The 17,334-nt window shown below is 38.9% G+C and overlaps 1 protein-coding gene across 1 annotated transcript in view; it reads right to left on the bottom strand.

Moving 5' to 3' along the window:
* Nucleotides 1–17,334, bottom strand: part of LOC105919268 (capping protein, Arp2/3 and myosin-I linker protein 2) — a 178,936-nt gene that overhangs the window by 89,496 nt on the left and 72,106 nt on the right. Inside the window, exons 20-26 of the mRNA XM_036145274.1 lie at nt 16,899–16,953; nt 15,616–15,788; nt 8,508–8,576; nt 5,826–5,919; nt 5,565–5,651; nt 2,291–2,419; nt 1,968–2,084 (exon numbers count right to left, since the gene is read on the bottom strand). Coding sequence (XP_036001167.1) covers nt 1,968–2,084; nt 2,291–2,419; nt 5,565–5,651; nt 5,826–5,919; nt 8,508–8,576; nt 15,616–15,788; nt 16,899–16,953 — 724 coding nt within the window. The remainder of the gene's footprint in view (nt 1–1,967; nt 2,085–2,290; nt 2,420–5,564; nt 5,652–5,825; nt 5,920–8,507; nt 8,577–15,615; nt 15,789–16,898; nt 16,954–17,334) is intronic.

Raw genomic sequence — 17,334 nt, forward strand, 5'->3', positions numbered from 1 at the left:
ATGGTTGATGGGAGTGAACCTGGGACGCTGGGATTCACTGCTGAACCCTCTGGAGTCATAGTCGTGGGCCTATCAGCGAAACACCCAAGAAGGAGGGCGTCCACTTGAGAACCCAAGGGATGCCATTACCTACTTGATGGCAACAGTGTCTCGTCGGTGCCTTAGGTATCTATTGGGATAACAACATCTTGTCCTACTCAACAGATCTTATATGAATTTTTTACATATTTGTTAAAACTGTCACTATGTCCTAGCTATAAAATACAGACAAAGACAAAAAAATCTGTGAAAAAAATAAAGCTCCTCTGGCTCCTCCCAGCGGCCCTACTACCATGTGCAGAAATACTCTGCTCCTGGTCAGAAACAACTAATCAGAGCCAGGAGGAATGTCTGGCTCTGATTGGTTGTTAGCAGTTTCAATCACTTTTGTGTACAGTGCTCACACCCCCTCTCTCACACAGCATGTACAATTGTTCAAGCTCAACATTTCTGGTAGGCTGCAGTTGTGTGGAGAAATGATGGACAGACAACCTGCTTTACATATACCTCCCCTTTATCAGTAAGATTATTGAAAACGCTGTGCTTCAACAATTAAACACCTTCTTAACAATGACCAGCCGCTTTGACATTTTCCAGTCAGGTTTCCGTGCTCACCACAGTACAGAGACCACCTTTTCAAGGTGTTCAATGACATCCATACAAATGTAGACTGTGGAAGAACCACAGTGCTGGTATGATTGAACCTTAGTGCAGCATTTGATACTGACTATCACTCCATCCTGTTAGAGGGCCTGGAAAACTGGGTCGGCCTCTCAGACAGCTGCAGCTGATCCAGACCACTGCTGCCCCTGTCCTCACTAAGACTAAGAAAGTAGAGCACATCACCCCAATTCTAAAGTCCTTACATTGGCTCTCTGTATCTCAGAGAATAGACTTTAAAATACTTCTGTTAGTCTATAAATCCCTGAATGGCTTAGCACCTAAATACATCACAGACTTGTTATCAGTGTATCAACCCTCCAGACCACTCAGATCATCTGGCTCCAGCCTGCTCTGCAGAACCAGATCCAGAACCAAACACGGAGAAGCAGCATTTAGTTCCTATGCCCCACTTACCTGGAACAAACTTCCAGAAAACTGTAAAAGTGCGGAAAGCCTGAGTTCCTTTAAATCAAGATTAAAAACACATTTGTTTAGGATTGCCTTTGACTGTTCTAGTTAAACTGTTTTACTGAAACAGTTCAACTTTGGTCTGCTAGTGCCAAGGTCAACTTTGTAGTCCAACTGTTTTTAATATTTGCTTTTAATTTCTATTTTCCCATGTTTTATTTTGTTTCTACATTTTATTCCAACTTGCTTTTATTCTGTTTTATTTTCCTATATTTTAATCATGTAAAGCACTTTGCATTGTCTTTGTACTGAAATGTGCTATACAATTTAATATATATAATATAAATTTGCCTTGTCTTACAGGAAAACTGATAATTTCTGGAGCTGTGGAGGAAGGCTTGCAGTGCAGCAGACAGCAAGGGGGATGGACCTGGAAGGTGTGCTTGTTCACATTTTTAGGCAAAATCCACAGTTTCCGTGTGTCGACTGTCAACAAACAACAGTCACAAGTACCAACAACTCCAATTGCTTCTCCTCACTAGCCAAACAATTAGTCATCACGCTAAATTTGATTATTGTTTGTGAATGTTTACACAAAGCTCTGTCCGTTTGTCCTGAAACTTCAGCCAGACCCCCATAGAAGTCTGCAGCATAGCTCAATAAGATCAGTATAATAAATCAATCATATTAAAAAGTGATTGATGTACACTGCAAATCAAAACTGAGGATCTAACACATTAAAGTGGGGACCTAATACGGTTTGAGTCCACCTATTTAATGAACAGAATCCCTAAACTTGCAAAATTAGTCAGTAAATGTCAGATCTGTGACTGTCGGATAATGTAGCATAAATATACCTGCAAGTTTTTTGTGATTTCCTGAGTCAGCGCCAACGTAGCATCAGACAGAATATCTATCACACAGTCTCCTTCAGAGGGACACATTCTGCTCTCGTCACATAGAGATGGAAGGAGCTGCACATGTAAAGCACAAAAAAGGCAAGCAAAACCAATCCAGTGACAGTTAAAACTTTATTATCCCTTATAAAGCATGTTTTAGAATTGTTGCATCAACCTGATTTGGGGTGAGATACGATAAAGTTACACAAAGATTGTATAAAATTACTTTAGCTCACAACATCATGAATTCTTATTTCTCTAAAAAAAACTGAAATGTTTACCTTCAGAGACTCTCTGGCATTTTGAAGCACCTCATGTGCAGTCATAATGTCATTCTGGGCAATCTGAATATTACAGTGGCTTATACGCTGAAGGCTGTCTTCTAGCTGTCGACACATACCATGGATCAGCTAAAATCGAGGACAATAGGCACAAATGGAGGAAAACATTCAGGCACAGATGAAAACTGGTGAGCCTGAGTTGAAATGAGCTGAAAGAACCACATCAAAAGGTGAGTCATTTTAAATGGCTTTAAGCTGAAGACGTCAATGAGAGAAAATGGAAAACATTGTCAAAGAACACAGAAGCTACAAATGTTCTTTAAGCATCTTTAGTCTACCGCTGCTTAGCTATTATTCTTTTGTACAGTGACGTATTTAAAGGTTGTATTCAAGTACTATACACCTTGTTTTAAAGTTTTATTATTTGCTGACACATGTTAATAAAAAAGAACAAGAATTTAAACTTTATCCAAAAACAGCATTTATGAACAATTATATATCTTTATGATGTAGAAAGAACCTCTTCCTTGCCTTCCAGACTGGCTTAAGACCAAAGGACATCACTGAGATGGCTTTGGTAAAAGTGTTGAATGATATACATCCTTAATAACGATGGGTCTACAACTTCTGCCTTGGTATTACTTGTTCTCAGTACTGCCTTTTTCACAGTTGATCATAACATGCAGTTCGATAGGCTAGAGAAATAAGGGGATTGTCTGGTACAGTGCTAAACTGGGTCAGAACTTATTTGATAGAAAAGGACTATTTCTGCCATTTGATAATGTCATAAATCTGGGTTCTACAATGATCTGTTGAGGGGTTAATTTCAGGGTCCAGATATAATTAGTAAAGTCCAAAATGCCAAATTTAGCCAAAATGTGACAGTGGTGAAATCTGATTGGCTTTTGATATAAAACATTTAGAGCCCGATTATAAAGACTTGCAAATGGTTTAAGTATTGTTTGGCTAGTCTGAGACCAGACTGTAGCTCCATAACAGTAGTGTTAGAGGATCAAGGAGTTTAAAAACATCTCAGCACAATGAAGTGTTAAGCAATTCCTAATTATTTTATAACAGTTTATATAAAATCTAACAGTTTTGCTGATTTTATCAACATGGCTCCTGAAATTTAACTGAGCGTCCAAAATTATTCCTAAATATTTTTCTTGTGGTACTTCCTCAATAGGGACCCCATTGATCTGGATATTCAAAGACTGTAATGACGTTTTCTTGACTGAAAAGCAAATACACTTAGTTGTCTTTGTGTTGAGAGTTAAGCAAGAGTCATTTAGCCATGATGATAATCTCTGCAAGCTGTTCTGAAGGTTTTCACTGACTACAATACTGTTTTTGTCCGATGTATAAACATTGGTGTCATCAGCATACATTTGCAGGTTAACTTCAGGACAAATTTCAGGAAGACTGTTAACATACAGACTAAAGAGGACCGGACCTAGGATAGTTCCTTGTGGGATCCCACTTACTATTTTACGAAATACAGATTTACTAATATTAATGACAACACATTGTTCACGATCTTTCAGATATGATTAAAACCAAGACAATGATCGTTCCGAAAAATTAAATGATGAAAGCCTTGAGATCAGTAAGTTGTGATTCACCGTATGAAAAGCTTTTTTCAAGTTAAGGAAAACTGCACCAGTGATTTGTCCCCTGTCAAGTGATTGTGTAACCTTTTCAAGCGGCAGACTTACAGCTGTCTCTGTGGAATGATTGTGTTTGAAGCCAAACTGAAGGGGATGCTGAAGATTGTTACTTTCTAAATACAATAGTAATTGTTCTAGAATAATTTTCTCCATCACTTTTGACATGACCGGAACAAGACTTATTGGCCTGTAGTTGTCATATTCTGGGTTTTGTTTTGTTTTATGTTTGTTATTTGATTAGTCAGTACACTTTTCTGTCTTAGGTTCTGTCTTGTTTGGTTTCTATTATAGCTTGTATATTTTAGTTTACCCTGGCATATTATTTAGTTTTAGTCTTAGATGTTATTTATGTTCTTAATCCTGTCTTAGTAGTAGTTCTGGTTTTTCATCATGTGCTCTGTTAGTTTCTGCTTTATTTTCTATCTTAGGTTTGGTCCTTATGTTATTCTGGTTCTGTATTTACCTTGTTTAGATTCTGTTCCCTTCCACTGGTCCTGTCAGCTCCCTCAGTCACTCCCCCGTCCTTGATCACTTCCACCTGTTCTAATTAATTAGTTGTTCACTCTGCTCACCTGTTCCTCTGCCTATTTATACCAGCCTCAGTTCTCTACTCCCTGCCAGAACCTCACACATGTTTCGTTTCCCTACTCACATGTCCTCCGGTAAGAGTGCTCCAGCATTTCTGTATTTTGCCTGTCAACCTCATTACCTGATCCGATTCTGATCCTCTGTTTTTTGAGTTTGCCTGTTCCCTGTTCATGTTTTTTTGTTTTGCTTGTATGACTGCTTGGAATTCCGCACTGGACAATTTTCTGTATGCCTGCCTGATTCACTCTCATAATCTCCTCCAATAAATCCTGTTAATCATACTTTTTAGTGTCTGGCTGAATACCGGGTTCATCTCCTCGTAAAACATTACAGTAGTTATTGATTTCATGGAGACTTCCCGCTTTGAAAGTCGGTTACACCAAAGCTTTTTTCCATGCATCGGGAAATTGCCCTGTTCTGATGGAAATATTAACTATGTGGGTTAAAGGTTCTGCTAAAATATTGCTATATTTTTTTTAAAAAAAACATAGCGTTTAAATTATACATATCCTTTGTGTAAGAATTGCTTAAGCTATTAATAGCTTTTAGAATCTGTAGTACTCAACCCCCTCACTAGTTAGACTGACCAATAATATGTAGGCTGACAACACACAAGTTTATATCTCTGTATGACCATACAGACAAAGCATTTTAAAATTCTGCAACTGGTGTATAAAGGACTAAATGATCTTGAGCCGATTTGTTTGTCAAATAAGAATGCCTCAGACCTTCGAATGCCTGCTTACTTAGTGTAAGTAGGTTTTTGTATGGCTATGTCTTTTATTTTCATTCATTAATATTTATGTTGTGGTAAAAACAATATGTAGGAGAACGCTTTTAACCTTCATTTTTTGCCATCTCTTGATGCATTACAGCATTTTTGATTGGAATCCCAGACATTCAGTGCATATTAATTATTGTTCTTGAGCTAAAAAATATTAGTTCTAAAAACTTTCAGACCTAATACAGTTTTATAAGTAAAATTAGCTGTAACATAGCCATCATTTTGTTTTTCATACCTTTTCAGACTGTTGACTCTTAAGCACTTGCTGAAGTTCCACACTGCCAGGCTGTCTCATGTTGTTTCTGTCTAGACACTGCTGAATCTGAATATGCAAATTCAAACCAAATGTTATCCAGGCGAAAAGCATGCCATTGTCATTGATATCCGCAACACTGTACAACCGTGAAAATCACAGTCAATTAAGTTCCTATGTCCCTTGTATTTTAATTAGATTTTTATACACACATATGCACACGCACTTAAGTTATTAAACAACCTTGAGCAGGGCATCTTTTGTTCGGACCGGGTTGCTGCGGTAACTCTGTGTTATATCAGTCAAGGGGAGAGACATCCTCTGTAGGGTAAAATTTCTGCAAAACACAGAAAACCTGCATCAAAAATACATTTTTGAACCGGACACAAAAAACTGCAAGTTCAAAAATCCTGGTTCATTCTGAGACCCTGTTTAGCCCTATTTAATCTGGATGGTACAGGTTTCTTGATTAGTTCAGCTTTAATACCATGCATTTCAGGATCCAAAAGGTGCGCATCTTATTAGATAATGAACAAAATCAACAGGTGACCATCATTGTCCTTAGCGTAAGAAAGTTTTACGTTATGTTGACATGCAATAAAAGAAGAGACCATATAATGTCATACTCACAAGAAAATATCTTGCACAGGTTGATTGGCATTAAGATGGGCAAAGGCCATAATTCATTAAACTATAAGCCACCTATTTTCATCAGATTAATTTTTATAACAATTTAAGCATAGATTTGCCTACAGAGTTAATGGTTAATGATGAGGAAACAGCTAAAAACTGTAGGGCAGTGGCTGAGAGGCCATAGAGTTCCACAGCATTCCTTAATTCTTTAAACATAAAATTGAGAGAAGAATTGGCAGTCAAACATTGGAAGATCTCATTAATCAGTCTTTTCGTATTGATAATCATCCTACAGAGACGGCAAGGGAAAGAAATAGCCACCAATACCAGGAAAGTAATCAGAACCATTAGTCCCCTTTCATGAGGTCAGAAGTTAGGAGCCCTAAATCCCATTTTCAACATCCTTCTAAAGGACCCAGGCTAACTGGACATATATGGTTAACTCTCGAAGAAAGCAGCAGCATTTGGCTTCAGGTTGTTCTCCTTACTGTGGTGTCACAGCCAAAGGCCTGTGCTCCTAGAAGGGATTCAAAGTCTATCTGTCCAGAAGTTATTGGCTGGAGGACAGTAGTACTGTGACACGCCCTGTAGCCTACGAGGGATGCAGCCAACAAAAGTTTCTCCCAACCCACTCCATTACTTCCACATTCCATCATCAAGTCTCCTTATCAGTGTTCCTTCCAGAAGATATACTATGTACTCTCCTACATGTTTTCCAGATAGCATTAGCTGTGGTTGTCAAATCATATGGAACACCCCCTGTCTCCTCTCCTCCCTGAGAGTAACACAACTTTCTTTCTCTCTTAGCTTCCATCAGAGTCATTCTACATGCCTACATCCTGCGCTGTCTGGCAACACTCACTTACCACTACCTAGCAGTCAGTGACTTCCTTCAAGTTACATTGTCTACACAACATGTAATCCACCTATGTGCTCTTATTTCCACTCTTGTAAATCACTCTGTGTTCCCTCTTCTGCAAGAAAGTATTCACTACAGCCATTTGCATCCTCTTTGTAAAGTCTGCCACCTTCTGTCCTGCATTCCTGGATACCAAACCTGCCCATCACTTCCTCGCCACCTCTGTTCCGAGCTCCCATGTGTCGTTTAACATATGCACCAATCACCACTCTTTTATCTCTGGGGATTTTCTGCATCACTTAATCTAACTCGCTCCAGAATTTCTCCTTCTTTAACTCAAATCCTGCCTGTACAGCATTTGCATGAGCAACAATCAGACCTTTAAATTCTAGTTTCAGACTCATCACCCTATGTGACTCTTCTTTAACTGCCATAACATTCTTTACAAACTCCTCCTTCAAGATAACTCCTATCTTTTATCTGAATATGCTGTATTATCAGTAATTGAGCAATATTTTCTTTTTGGCCATTCTAATAAATTCACTCTCTTTTGCTTTAGAAATTAACTCTAAATCAGCTTGTTATTCATTACTGATCAAGTGTGTAACTGTATGTATTTTCTAACCACTGTCCTGCCCAAATTACCTCATTGGGGGACAATAAAGGTATTTATTTTCTTACAAGATTTTCCGTCCATCTACACCATGGTAAAAGAGCTCAAATCCTGCTGCTAAAGTTCTAGCCTTGCTACTTTTCCACCTGCTCTCCTGGACACGCAGTATGTCCATCCTTTTCCTTTGAATCATGTCAGGCAACTCTTTTCTTGTCCTACTCTCAGTCCTAGACTCTTACCTTTCTTCTTCTCTCTCTTCCTATGGACACGTCTTTCACCTCTTCTTCTTCTTCCTTGCTGACCAACACTAGGCCAATTTCTACCAGTACCCTGCCAATCACCAGCACCAATGACAGTCGTTGTTTTATCTTTATTTTATTTTATTTTATTGGCCACTTGTGACCTTTAGTTGAAAGTGAACTGACAGGAAACAGGTACGAGTGAGAGAGGGGGAAGATATGCGGCAAAAGTCCATGGGCTGGCAATAGAACCCGGAATGGCCGTTTTGAGGACTAAGGCCTCTGTACATAGGTTACACAAACTAGCCCTGCCACTTCTGCGAAGCTATTTTCTGTTTTATCAAAGGAAAGCTTACTAAGAGAGATATCAACTGTAGAAAAGATCATTAAATTAAATTTATTAAACAAGCACACTGAAAAAAACATTCAGACCAGTCCCATCTTGATTTCTCCCCATCTCCTGTACTAATTAAAGCCTCTGATAGTGTGTGTGTGTGTGTGTGTGTGTGTGTGTGTGTGTGTGTGTGTGTGTGTGTGTGTGTGTGTGTGTGTGTGTGTGTGTGTGTGTGTGAAAGCAAGACCTTTCCAAGGCATCTGCCACATCCTGGAGACCCCTGGCAGTTACATTGTTTCTGTCCCATGTTAGAGACCTAGAAAGACAGACAGACAGAGGTCAGTTCAAACAATGACAGCCTGACTACTGCAGCAACCCTCTTAAGATCCTCTCTGACAGATTTTGTTGCAAAGCTTTAGAAAGAACTGAGGTGGGTGATGACACTATTCAAGAGGGGAAAAAAACTATTATATTTGAAAGGTCTCCTGTGACAATCTAGAAGAAAAATACTCACAACTGTCTGTATTGACATTTTTATTTTAGTTGAGTTATATTATGGGGTACATATGTTGGCAATCAGGTCACAGTATAAATTGCTGATATAAAGTGATCTGTGTGTGATCACAATAGAAAAGGAACGTGTTTGCTGTTAGCAGCAGGACAAATTGATGCAGAAATTTTCAGACAGTGCAAATAAAATAATAGGGGAACTTTAGTTTTGAACAGGTAGGTTTTCAGTTTGGATTTGAAGTGTGGTAGTGAAGTAGTGCTTCTGCCTTCTGGAGGTATACTGTTCCAAAGGCAAGCTGCCAAGCAGCTGAATGCTCTGCTCCCTGTGGTGGTGAGACAGGCAGGTGGGATGTTGTAAACCGTGTAACGTTACTGAAATGGGAATGAAAAGATAGAATACTGTCGAGGATGACACCTAGATTCTTAACCTTTGGGGAGGGGGAGACAATGGAGTTGTCAATGGTCATTGAGAAACTGTCCATTTCAGATAGTGTTGATTTAGAACAAATGAGGAGAACCACAGTTTTGTCACTATTTAGTTTGAGAAAATTGGAAGAGAATCTAGATTTTATGTCTGATAGACAGTCAGCAAGGGACGAGGGTGGGAGAGTGGAGGTGGGTTTACTGGAGAGGTAGAGCTGGGTGTCATCTGCAGAACAGTGGAAACTGATATTGTACTTATGTAAGATATTGCCAAGTGAAAGAAGGTAAATGATGAAAAGGAGGGGGCCCAGACCAGGGCCTTGGGGCACACCTGAAGTGACAGGAGAAGACTGGGATAAGAAGCATTTGAGTTCAATTAACTGAGTGCAGCCTGAGAGGTAGCATCTGAAACAGGCAAGTGGATCGAGGGTGATGACAATGAAAAATAATCTATTGAGGAGGGTGGGGTGGCTAATGGTGTCAAAGGCCACGCTCAGGTCAAGGCGGATGGGGATAGTGAGTAGACCAGAATCAGCTGCCATGAGGAGGTCATTGGTTATTCTTACGAGTGCAGTTTCTGTGGTGTGGAGTGGACAGAATCCAGACTGTAACTGTTCATACAGATTATTGAGTGATAAATGGGAGTGAAAATAATATATTAGCTAATCTGACCATTTATTAACTGAATTTTGTCCAATCACAACCAACACGTGATGTTTGATAATAATAATAATAATAATAATAATAATAATAATAATAATAATAAAAGCCACAGCAACAAGTGATATTCCTCATTCCTCTAAAAAAAAAAAAAAACTCACAAGAGAAAAAAACAATCATTACAGGTATGGCATACATGTCATATAACCAACAACATTACATTTATTTAACAGGAAATAAGTCCAATGTAATGGTAATATATACAATCAGTTGGAACTGAAGCATATGAAACGATCTTTCGCAGCCTGGTGTATCTGGTCTTTCACATGCTGAGCTCAGCGGTAACCTTTGCTCAGCATTCTCAAGCTCCTTAGCTTCATCCAAGAACTCATCTTCACAGAGACTTAAGGATGTTTCTGGGAAAAAGAAAAAAAAATGTAGATGGTAACAGTGTACACTAATTCAAACATCTGTCTACTATCTGAAAGGAAAAAAATACACTTGTGATCAATATTTCAATAAAGCTGAAGGACAGCAAAATATCTGTATTTTTATCTGCATCATATTCTATTAAGAGAGATAGAGGCTATCTTGGACACAAAGTAGTTTAGCAAACTATGGGAAGCCTTAAATGTTGGAAGTTTGGTACAGTATGAAGAAGCAGTATCTTTACAAACTCTGGGGTTTGCAGACAATCTCCATTTCCAGTGCAGTTTATCTACATTTTATACAGATAGACAATTTTAAGTTTTGGAGATTTAGCTTAACGTTTGGTCTTCAAGAAAACATAGACAATACAATAACACCTTTCTTACAATAGATGTATGCTCAAAAATGTAATATCAATATGTATGTTGGATGCTTTAAGGACAATACAGTAAATCTCTTCAGCAGAATGAGCGAAATTAAATCAATGAAATTTACTGAAGTTGTAATATTAATATCTATTAAATGAACATACTTTCAATTATATATGTGAAACATTATAATCATGAAAGCTCTCGCCATCAACTATGCTTTTGGCATCATGTCATTTCTATCATGTTACAATTTTGTTTGAGTAATGCCCTCTGCTTTAGTCATTACATCCTCACCTTCCAGCCACATCAGTAAATTTTAGTAGAGATGTTGATGCAGCTCTGCCATGTAGCATGGCTGAATGGCGCTATATTGGTGCTAACTTAAAGAGTAACTCACCCCAAATCAACTTTTTTTTGCCAAGAAATTGTTACATGGCTGTCTTACAATAATAATAATAATAATAATAATAATAATAATAATAATAATGTTTAGAACTCCAAATTATTTGAAATCCTGCTTTTGTATCTAAAACTGTCAGTGCAGCACCCTCATAAGGTTCAATTTATTAGCTTAGCATTCAATTGTTAATAGAATTATTCTTACTATTTTCTACATATTTTATGTTATTTACTATATTCATTGCATTTATCATATATATTTACTCTTTACTACTAAGAAGTTTTAAGATTTTAGATGTCTCTCTTATCATTGCAGAAGGCCTGCAGAAAGCAGAGAAATATGTTGTGACTATAAGTGTTTTTATGAACTCTATTCAGCCATCTGGAGTGCTTACGCATAACTGTACTGTGTGAACTGCTTGGTATTATCTTGAAGGTCACAGTTTTGCTTATCCCTACCCCTTAGCTTGACAATGGAACCAGGGATTTCTTTGCCTAATAAAAAGAGAGGAGGGGACACTTCAGAGCAAATTTGAAGATCTGTATTAAGCATCTCCATTTAGCTCTCCTTGCAAGATATATGAAAATTAACTCTTCTGTTGTCTCTCCTCCTTGTGTTTGTTTAATGAATGTTTTAGGTGTTTGAACCTGACACTTGTTTTGCTGTTTTTATTTAGTTATTTTTTTAACATGTCCTTTCCAGCAGTGTAGAACTAAGAGTTGCTTTCTTAATGCCAAAGAGAGCCGAAGAGATTTATTTTTGGACATTATTTTGGAACTATTTCAAATTCAATTGACACAGAAACGAAACTGTAAAAGTGAAAGTAAGGAAGAGAGAAAGGAAAGGTAAAACGTTAAAAGGGAGAAAAGGTGACAAAATTAAAACAAAGAACAGAATACAAGATAACATTCATGGAGTCTGCTTCTACACCTGCAGAAAGAGAGATAGAAAGAACAACAGAAAACAAACAGAAAAAGTACCACAGGTACACACAACCAACCCCTCTGATAACATCATTGATTTATATGCAATATCATTAATACAAGATGTATTTAATGACATCCAACACTAACTATAGGGTTTATCTCTATAGAATCATGTCTGTAAGCACCTGGGTCAAAGCCCCTGAGTGTGCTTGTATATGTAAGGTTTGTCCAGAAGAAAAACGCTCAATAGTAAGGAAAACGCTCAACTGTAAGGAGCCAAAGACAACGCAGGAGACTAAAGCTCCAGACATCCAGAAGGACCCCCAGAGCGCGGAAGCCCCAGAAGGACCAACACAGAGATAGCTGTATCTCCCATCACAAAGAAGAGTACAGGAGAGCCTCAAGAAAAACCCCAGCAGCCACAGTGCTGAATTTATTCTATACCCAGAGGTACTCAAGGAATAACCCATTAAATAAAAATCACCAATTCACTACAACACATATAATCTCAAGACACTTTACAAAGTCAATTCAGACAAATCCTACAGACAGATACAAACAGATATTGGTTAAAAGTTTTCTAAGGTACCCCAGCAGACTGCATCGAGTCTTGACTTGCGGATTTGTGTGTGTGTGTTCTTGCATTTTTGAGTTTCTTCTCTAGGAATATTTATTCTTCAATTTTACATGGGTTTCTTTGATTTGTGTCTGTGTGAATCAGTGTCTTCCCATGACTTCATTGTAGTTACATATTGACAACAAAGATTCTTGATAACTGTCAGGGTTCTCTGTTTGGTCTGTGTTCTAACTCTGCTCCACAGGTGGTTCTAGTTGGTTGGGGGGGGGGGGGCGTGGCCCACACCTGCGTCTCGTTTGGAGCAGTGTTCACTGGCGTCTTAAGGAAGGCACAGACAGATGGGAGACGCCAGAGCCTTACCCAGTCGTGGTACGACGTGGCCTCTGACCAGATCTTAGAAACCTGAACTTGTGAGTTTTTTCGTATCTCTGAAATATGACTAATATTTGGATCTCCTGTTTTTTCTTAGTTTTTGTTTGGACTACACACCCGCCTTGACGTCTCTCTCGACGACCCAGCTTCTAAGAATCCCTCAAGCTCAGATGTTGCTCTGGCGTTCCCCCTCTTAATCACTTGGTAATGCCAAGCTGGGCCTGAGGTTCCCTTCCCTGGATTCTGCTGGTTCCTCCGCACTCTGGTTGCTCCATCTGTCACTCCTGCCTGCCATGGCTCGCTCCGGATCCCTCTCCGACTTACCATCAGTCCGCCCTCCAGCCGCTAACCACCAACTATCTACCGTGAGCATTCGGTCTCAGAGTTCCCTCGTCACTGCTTCCCCGGTTAGGTTTGCCCAACTAAATGGTAAGCGGCTAGGCTTCTGGAGATTTTTCTCTGGTTCGATCTCTCTTAACAATTCTCCTTTTCGTTCAGACCTCGACAGATCCCATCAACAGAATCGATCTCTGTAGTCTGAATTTAAATAAAACATCTTAAACTGCGCATTGTCTTCCGTATTGTGTCTGCATGTGGGCAAAACCTATAAAAACCATGACGATAACGAGATAAAAACTAAAGGGACAAAATTTGGATAGTGCACACGCAAAAATTTGGTTTATGGTCCCATTGTAATCAATAATTGCTCACACACAAAAACAATTCTATTACCGTAATACTGAGATTCTGCTAATATCTAATACTTATTGGTGTTTAGTAGTAACACAATTAAACACAGCTGACTAATTTAACTCCAGTTCTTTAGAATAATGTGATACTCTTAACAAAGGAGAAAAATGTAATTTCTCTCATACTTTTTTCTATCCCAATTATGGCATGATTGTAATATTCAATAAAGGTTGTCATGATTAAACTGTTAATAAGATCTTGGATCTTACCTGTATCTTCTTTAGCTTGACCACAGCAACTCTAGGAGTGGGTTGGGATGTGCAGCTTGAAGTGGAAGAGCCGCCAGGCCCAGTCTGCACACTGGCTCCGTGTCTCTACTGATTACTACTCGGTCCGAGCTCAGACAGGGTACGGCTGTAGGCGGCAGCACGTGTTTGTGTTGTGGTGAACGACCAAGTGACTCTTTCAAAAGGTGGGAACAAAATCAAAACGATCCGACTCAAAATGTTCAGAGCACAGAATAGACGCGCTAGAGGGCTCTTCTGCCACACTTCACGAGTCTGCCTGACCTACTTCACCCTCTTCAAAACTTTTCAGGATCCTTAGGAAATTTAAATAAACTGCTGCAATACAATGTGAAGGGATAGCCGTGACCTATAACTGACAAAACTCCAAAAACTTTAACTGTCTGCTATGTATCAGAGATTGTGGAATGGAACCCGAATTCAGCCACACACAGAGCCACGTTTTACTGCGTTTATTGAAAGCAGGATGAGAAGGAGACCAGAGGATGTACCAGACAGCAGCGGAGGGTGAGCAGTCTGGGGAGCTGGCTGCTGTTCTTGGCCACAAAACTGGAAGTCGTTCTGACGCTGACGTCACTTCAGCCTCTATCCTCAGTCGCTAAGCGGCGCTCCAGTCCACTCAAATTAGCCCGAATGGCTGCATTGTGTTTTTTTTTTTTTTTTTTTTTTTTAAAAACAGGTGCACTTTTTAATATTAAATAGATCATCAGGAATAACCTTTTGGTTTACAAAACATGGCCGAACAGGTCAAGATTCATGTCATTTGCACTTAAGATAAATAACTGACGTGTTTTTAACTTTGTTGGTTTCACTTTTTAGATTTCCCATTTATTTTGATCATTTTACTGATGTTTCAGATTTTGTTTAAATAAGGAAAACCTCAGTTTTATGTTATTTACACAGTTCTTATGGTGCCCTATTTAGATCTACAATATCATGAAATGAAACAAAGTATTTATAAACTATGTGAAATTTATGGATCACCAATACTTTGTCTAATAATACCCCATCACACAAATGCGTATCTGCCTTGGATATCTGATGCTAAGAAATGCTCCAGCGGCATTCATACAAAATTTGATCTCCAGCTAAGTCATGCTGCAACAAATTATTTGGACATGTTGGAAAATTTGGATGCATTACCTAGATAATTTTGAGATGCCATAAAAACACCTTTAAGTTATACGTATTTACCTATATGGTGCCACGGCTATGAAAATGACACATATGTTATCCTAATATTGCAGCAATGGACCAGCACTAAAATTATTTGTTCTCATGTTATGCTGTGCAGGCAGTGAATGATGAGTGCTTAGCATGGGCCTACTGAAAGCTGTCCACCCTACTTTCTGATTAATTCAGTTAATAAATATTTGACCACATGGGAGCACTTACTGATCATTTAAGTTTCATCCTCTGATTGTCATATGGTCCTCAAGCATTGACATCATGTCAAATGTCACATACCACATGCTGTATTCTGTGCTATTTATTCCATGAAAAATTAAGGTGGAAGAGTACCAAAACAAAAACGCATTCTTCAAAGACATGACAGAAGTGGATGTTGTGCAAACTTATCTTGATTTCCTCATATGTAGACCCATATAACAGGCGTTATTCAGCACATTAAAATACATAGCAAGACCGGAAGTAGTGGGACATCAGCTTAGGAGTTTGTGCTTGTTTCTGCACCTGAGTTTGGTGTTGGTCATCAGGGCTTTAGCGAGCATTTTGGCTCCAATGTCTCCAATGTTGTTTCCACTGATGTCCAGCTCAGCCAGAGTAGCATGGCCCCCCAGAGCACTCAGCAGAATGTGCATCCCTGTCTTCAGCTTAGAGTCACAGACTGAGAGAGACTGCAGGGGCTGCAGACATTCACACACAGAAAATTGAGAATTAAAAATTATCTAGAACTCTATGTTGGCTATCTGGACCAAATCTTTGATGCCTGTACCAAAATCATATTGTGTCTTAGAAAGGCCTTATCTAGAAAGTACATTTACTTAAAGAAGAATAAAAGATATCACACTCCGAAAAGGTTCTATGAACACTTTCACATAGAAACGTTGGACGTTGGGAACTGCTTTAAGACACATGATTGTGTCTGTGTTGCTTGATGTTGCATTATGTCCTTGGGCAAGACACTTCACCCACCTGCTGGTGGTGGTCTACTTGTTTCTGTCAGTCTGCCCCAAGGCAGCTGTGGCTACTTACATAGCTCACCATTATCAGGTTGTGAATGACTGATTGTAGTGTTTGGGGTCATTGGACTAGTTAAAGACATTGACTAGTTAAAGCCATTCACCATTTAAAAACAGACTTTTGAACAGCAAAAGCTGTTAGGTAATTAAACTGTCTTTTCTTACAATCAGTTTACTCTGGTGTGAGTTAGTACCATGTGACAGTAACTGCCGGTATCTTTGTCAACAACTGATATCCTCTTTTACGTATCTGCCAGCATTTTGTGCCCAGTTCAGCACCTCTCTCCCACCCTGTAGTTAGCACAGTGCATGCTGCTTCCTATGTGAAAGCAGCTTTACCTTGGGTACCATGGTCCCGAAAGGAAGTCCTTTCAGCAGTTCCCTTATTCAGGAGTCCCCACAGCAAGTCTTTACCAATTGCACACAGACTTGACAAGACTTCCCTTCCTGACGCGACCTAACCTGACACTCGCCAGATGGATTTTGTTCCGCAGAGCTTCGCACATGTGTTGCGACGGAACTACATCCATCAGGTTAGACATGACCAGGATTCGAAAACAGGTTCCCCATTTTAGAAATGCGCACTTAGCCTGCTACACCACAGAGGTACTAGACTATAGTCTAAATAAATTATATAAATGATCCTAAATATGGATTATGAGTCCAAAGGGATAGTCATTCTTTTTATCAGCTAAGATTTAGCTGCAAAGACAGAGTAATGTTAATAAGTAAAAAAAACAGTGAATAAAATTAGTGGAAAATAATATCACTCACACACTCTTCATCCTGAATGAGCTGCGCTATACGATGAAGAAGGTCGGTGAGAGCTCTACTCCGAATTGAGATGAAAGCATGGATAAAACATAGAGCAAAATATGAGAAAAGTTATACAGGGAATTGGAACCAAATGTAATTATTTTTGTTATGTTTGTAACATATAATAAATGATGTCTTAATCCAATCTCAGGGCCCTAATAACATTAGTCAAAGATGCTTGTTTTAGGTCTTTAATAACATAAGCTCAAGCAAAAAGTATAACTGTGTTTTGCACTGCCAGTTTTTAACAATCACATTACCAAAGTAAGTCACATATAAACCTGATTCTCTTGGGGCAGGCCAGAAAGCTGCCCAGAGGCTGGGTTAAATAATATCATTAGGTATTATGATATTTTAAATTTTAAGTTTCAGAAAAAAGAGCTAGTTTTTTTCT

Source organism: Fundulus heteroclitus, chromosome 2 (genome assembly GCF_011125445.2).
Source record: "Fundulus heteroclitus isolate FHET01 chromosome 2, MU-UCD_Fhet_4.1, whole genome shotgun sequence".
NCBI classification, from domain to species: domain Eukaryota; kingdom Metazoa; phylum Chordata; class Actinopteri; order Cyprinodontiformes; family Fundulidae; genus Fundulus; species Fundulus heteroclitus.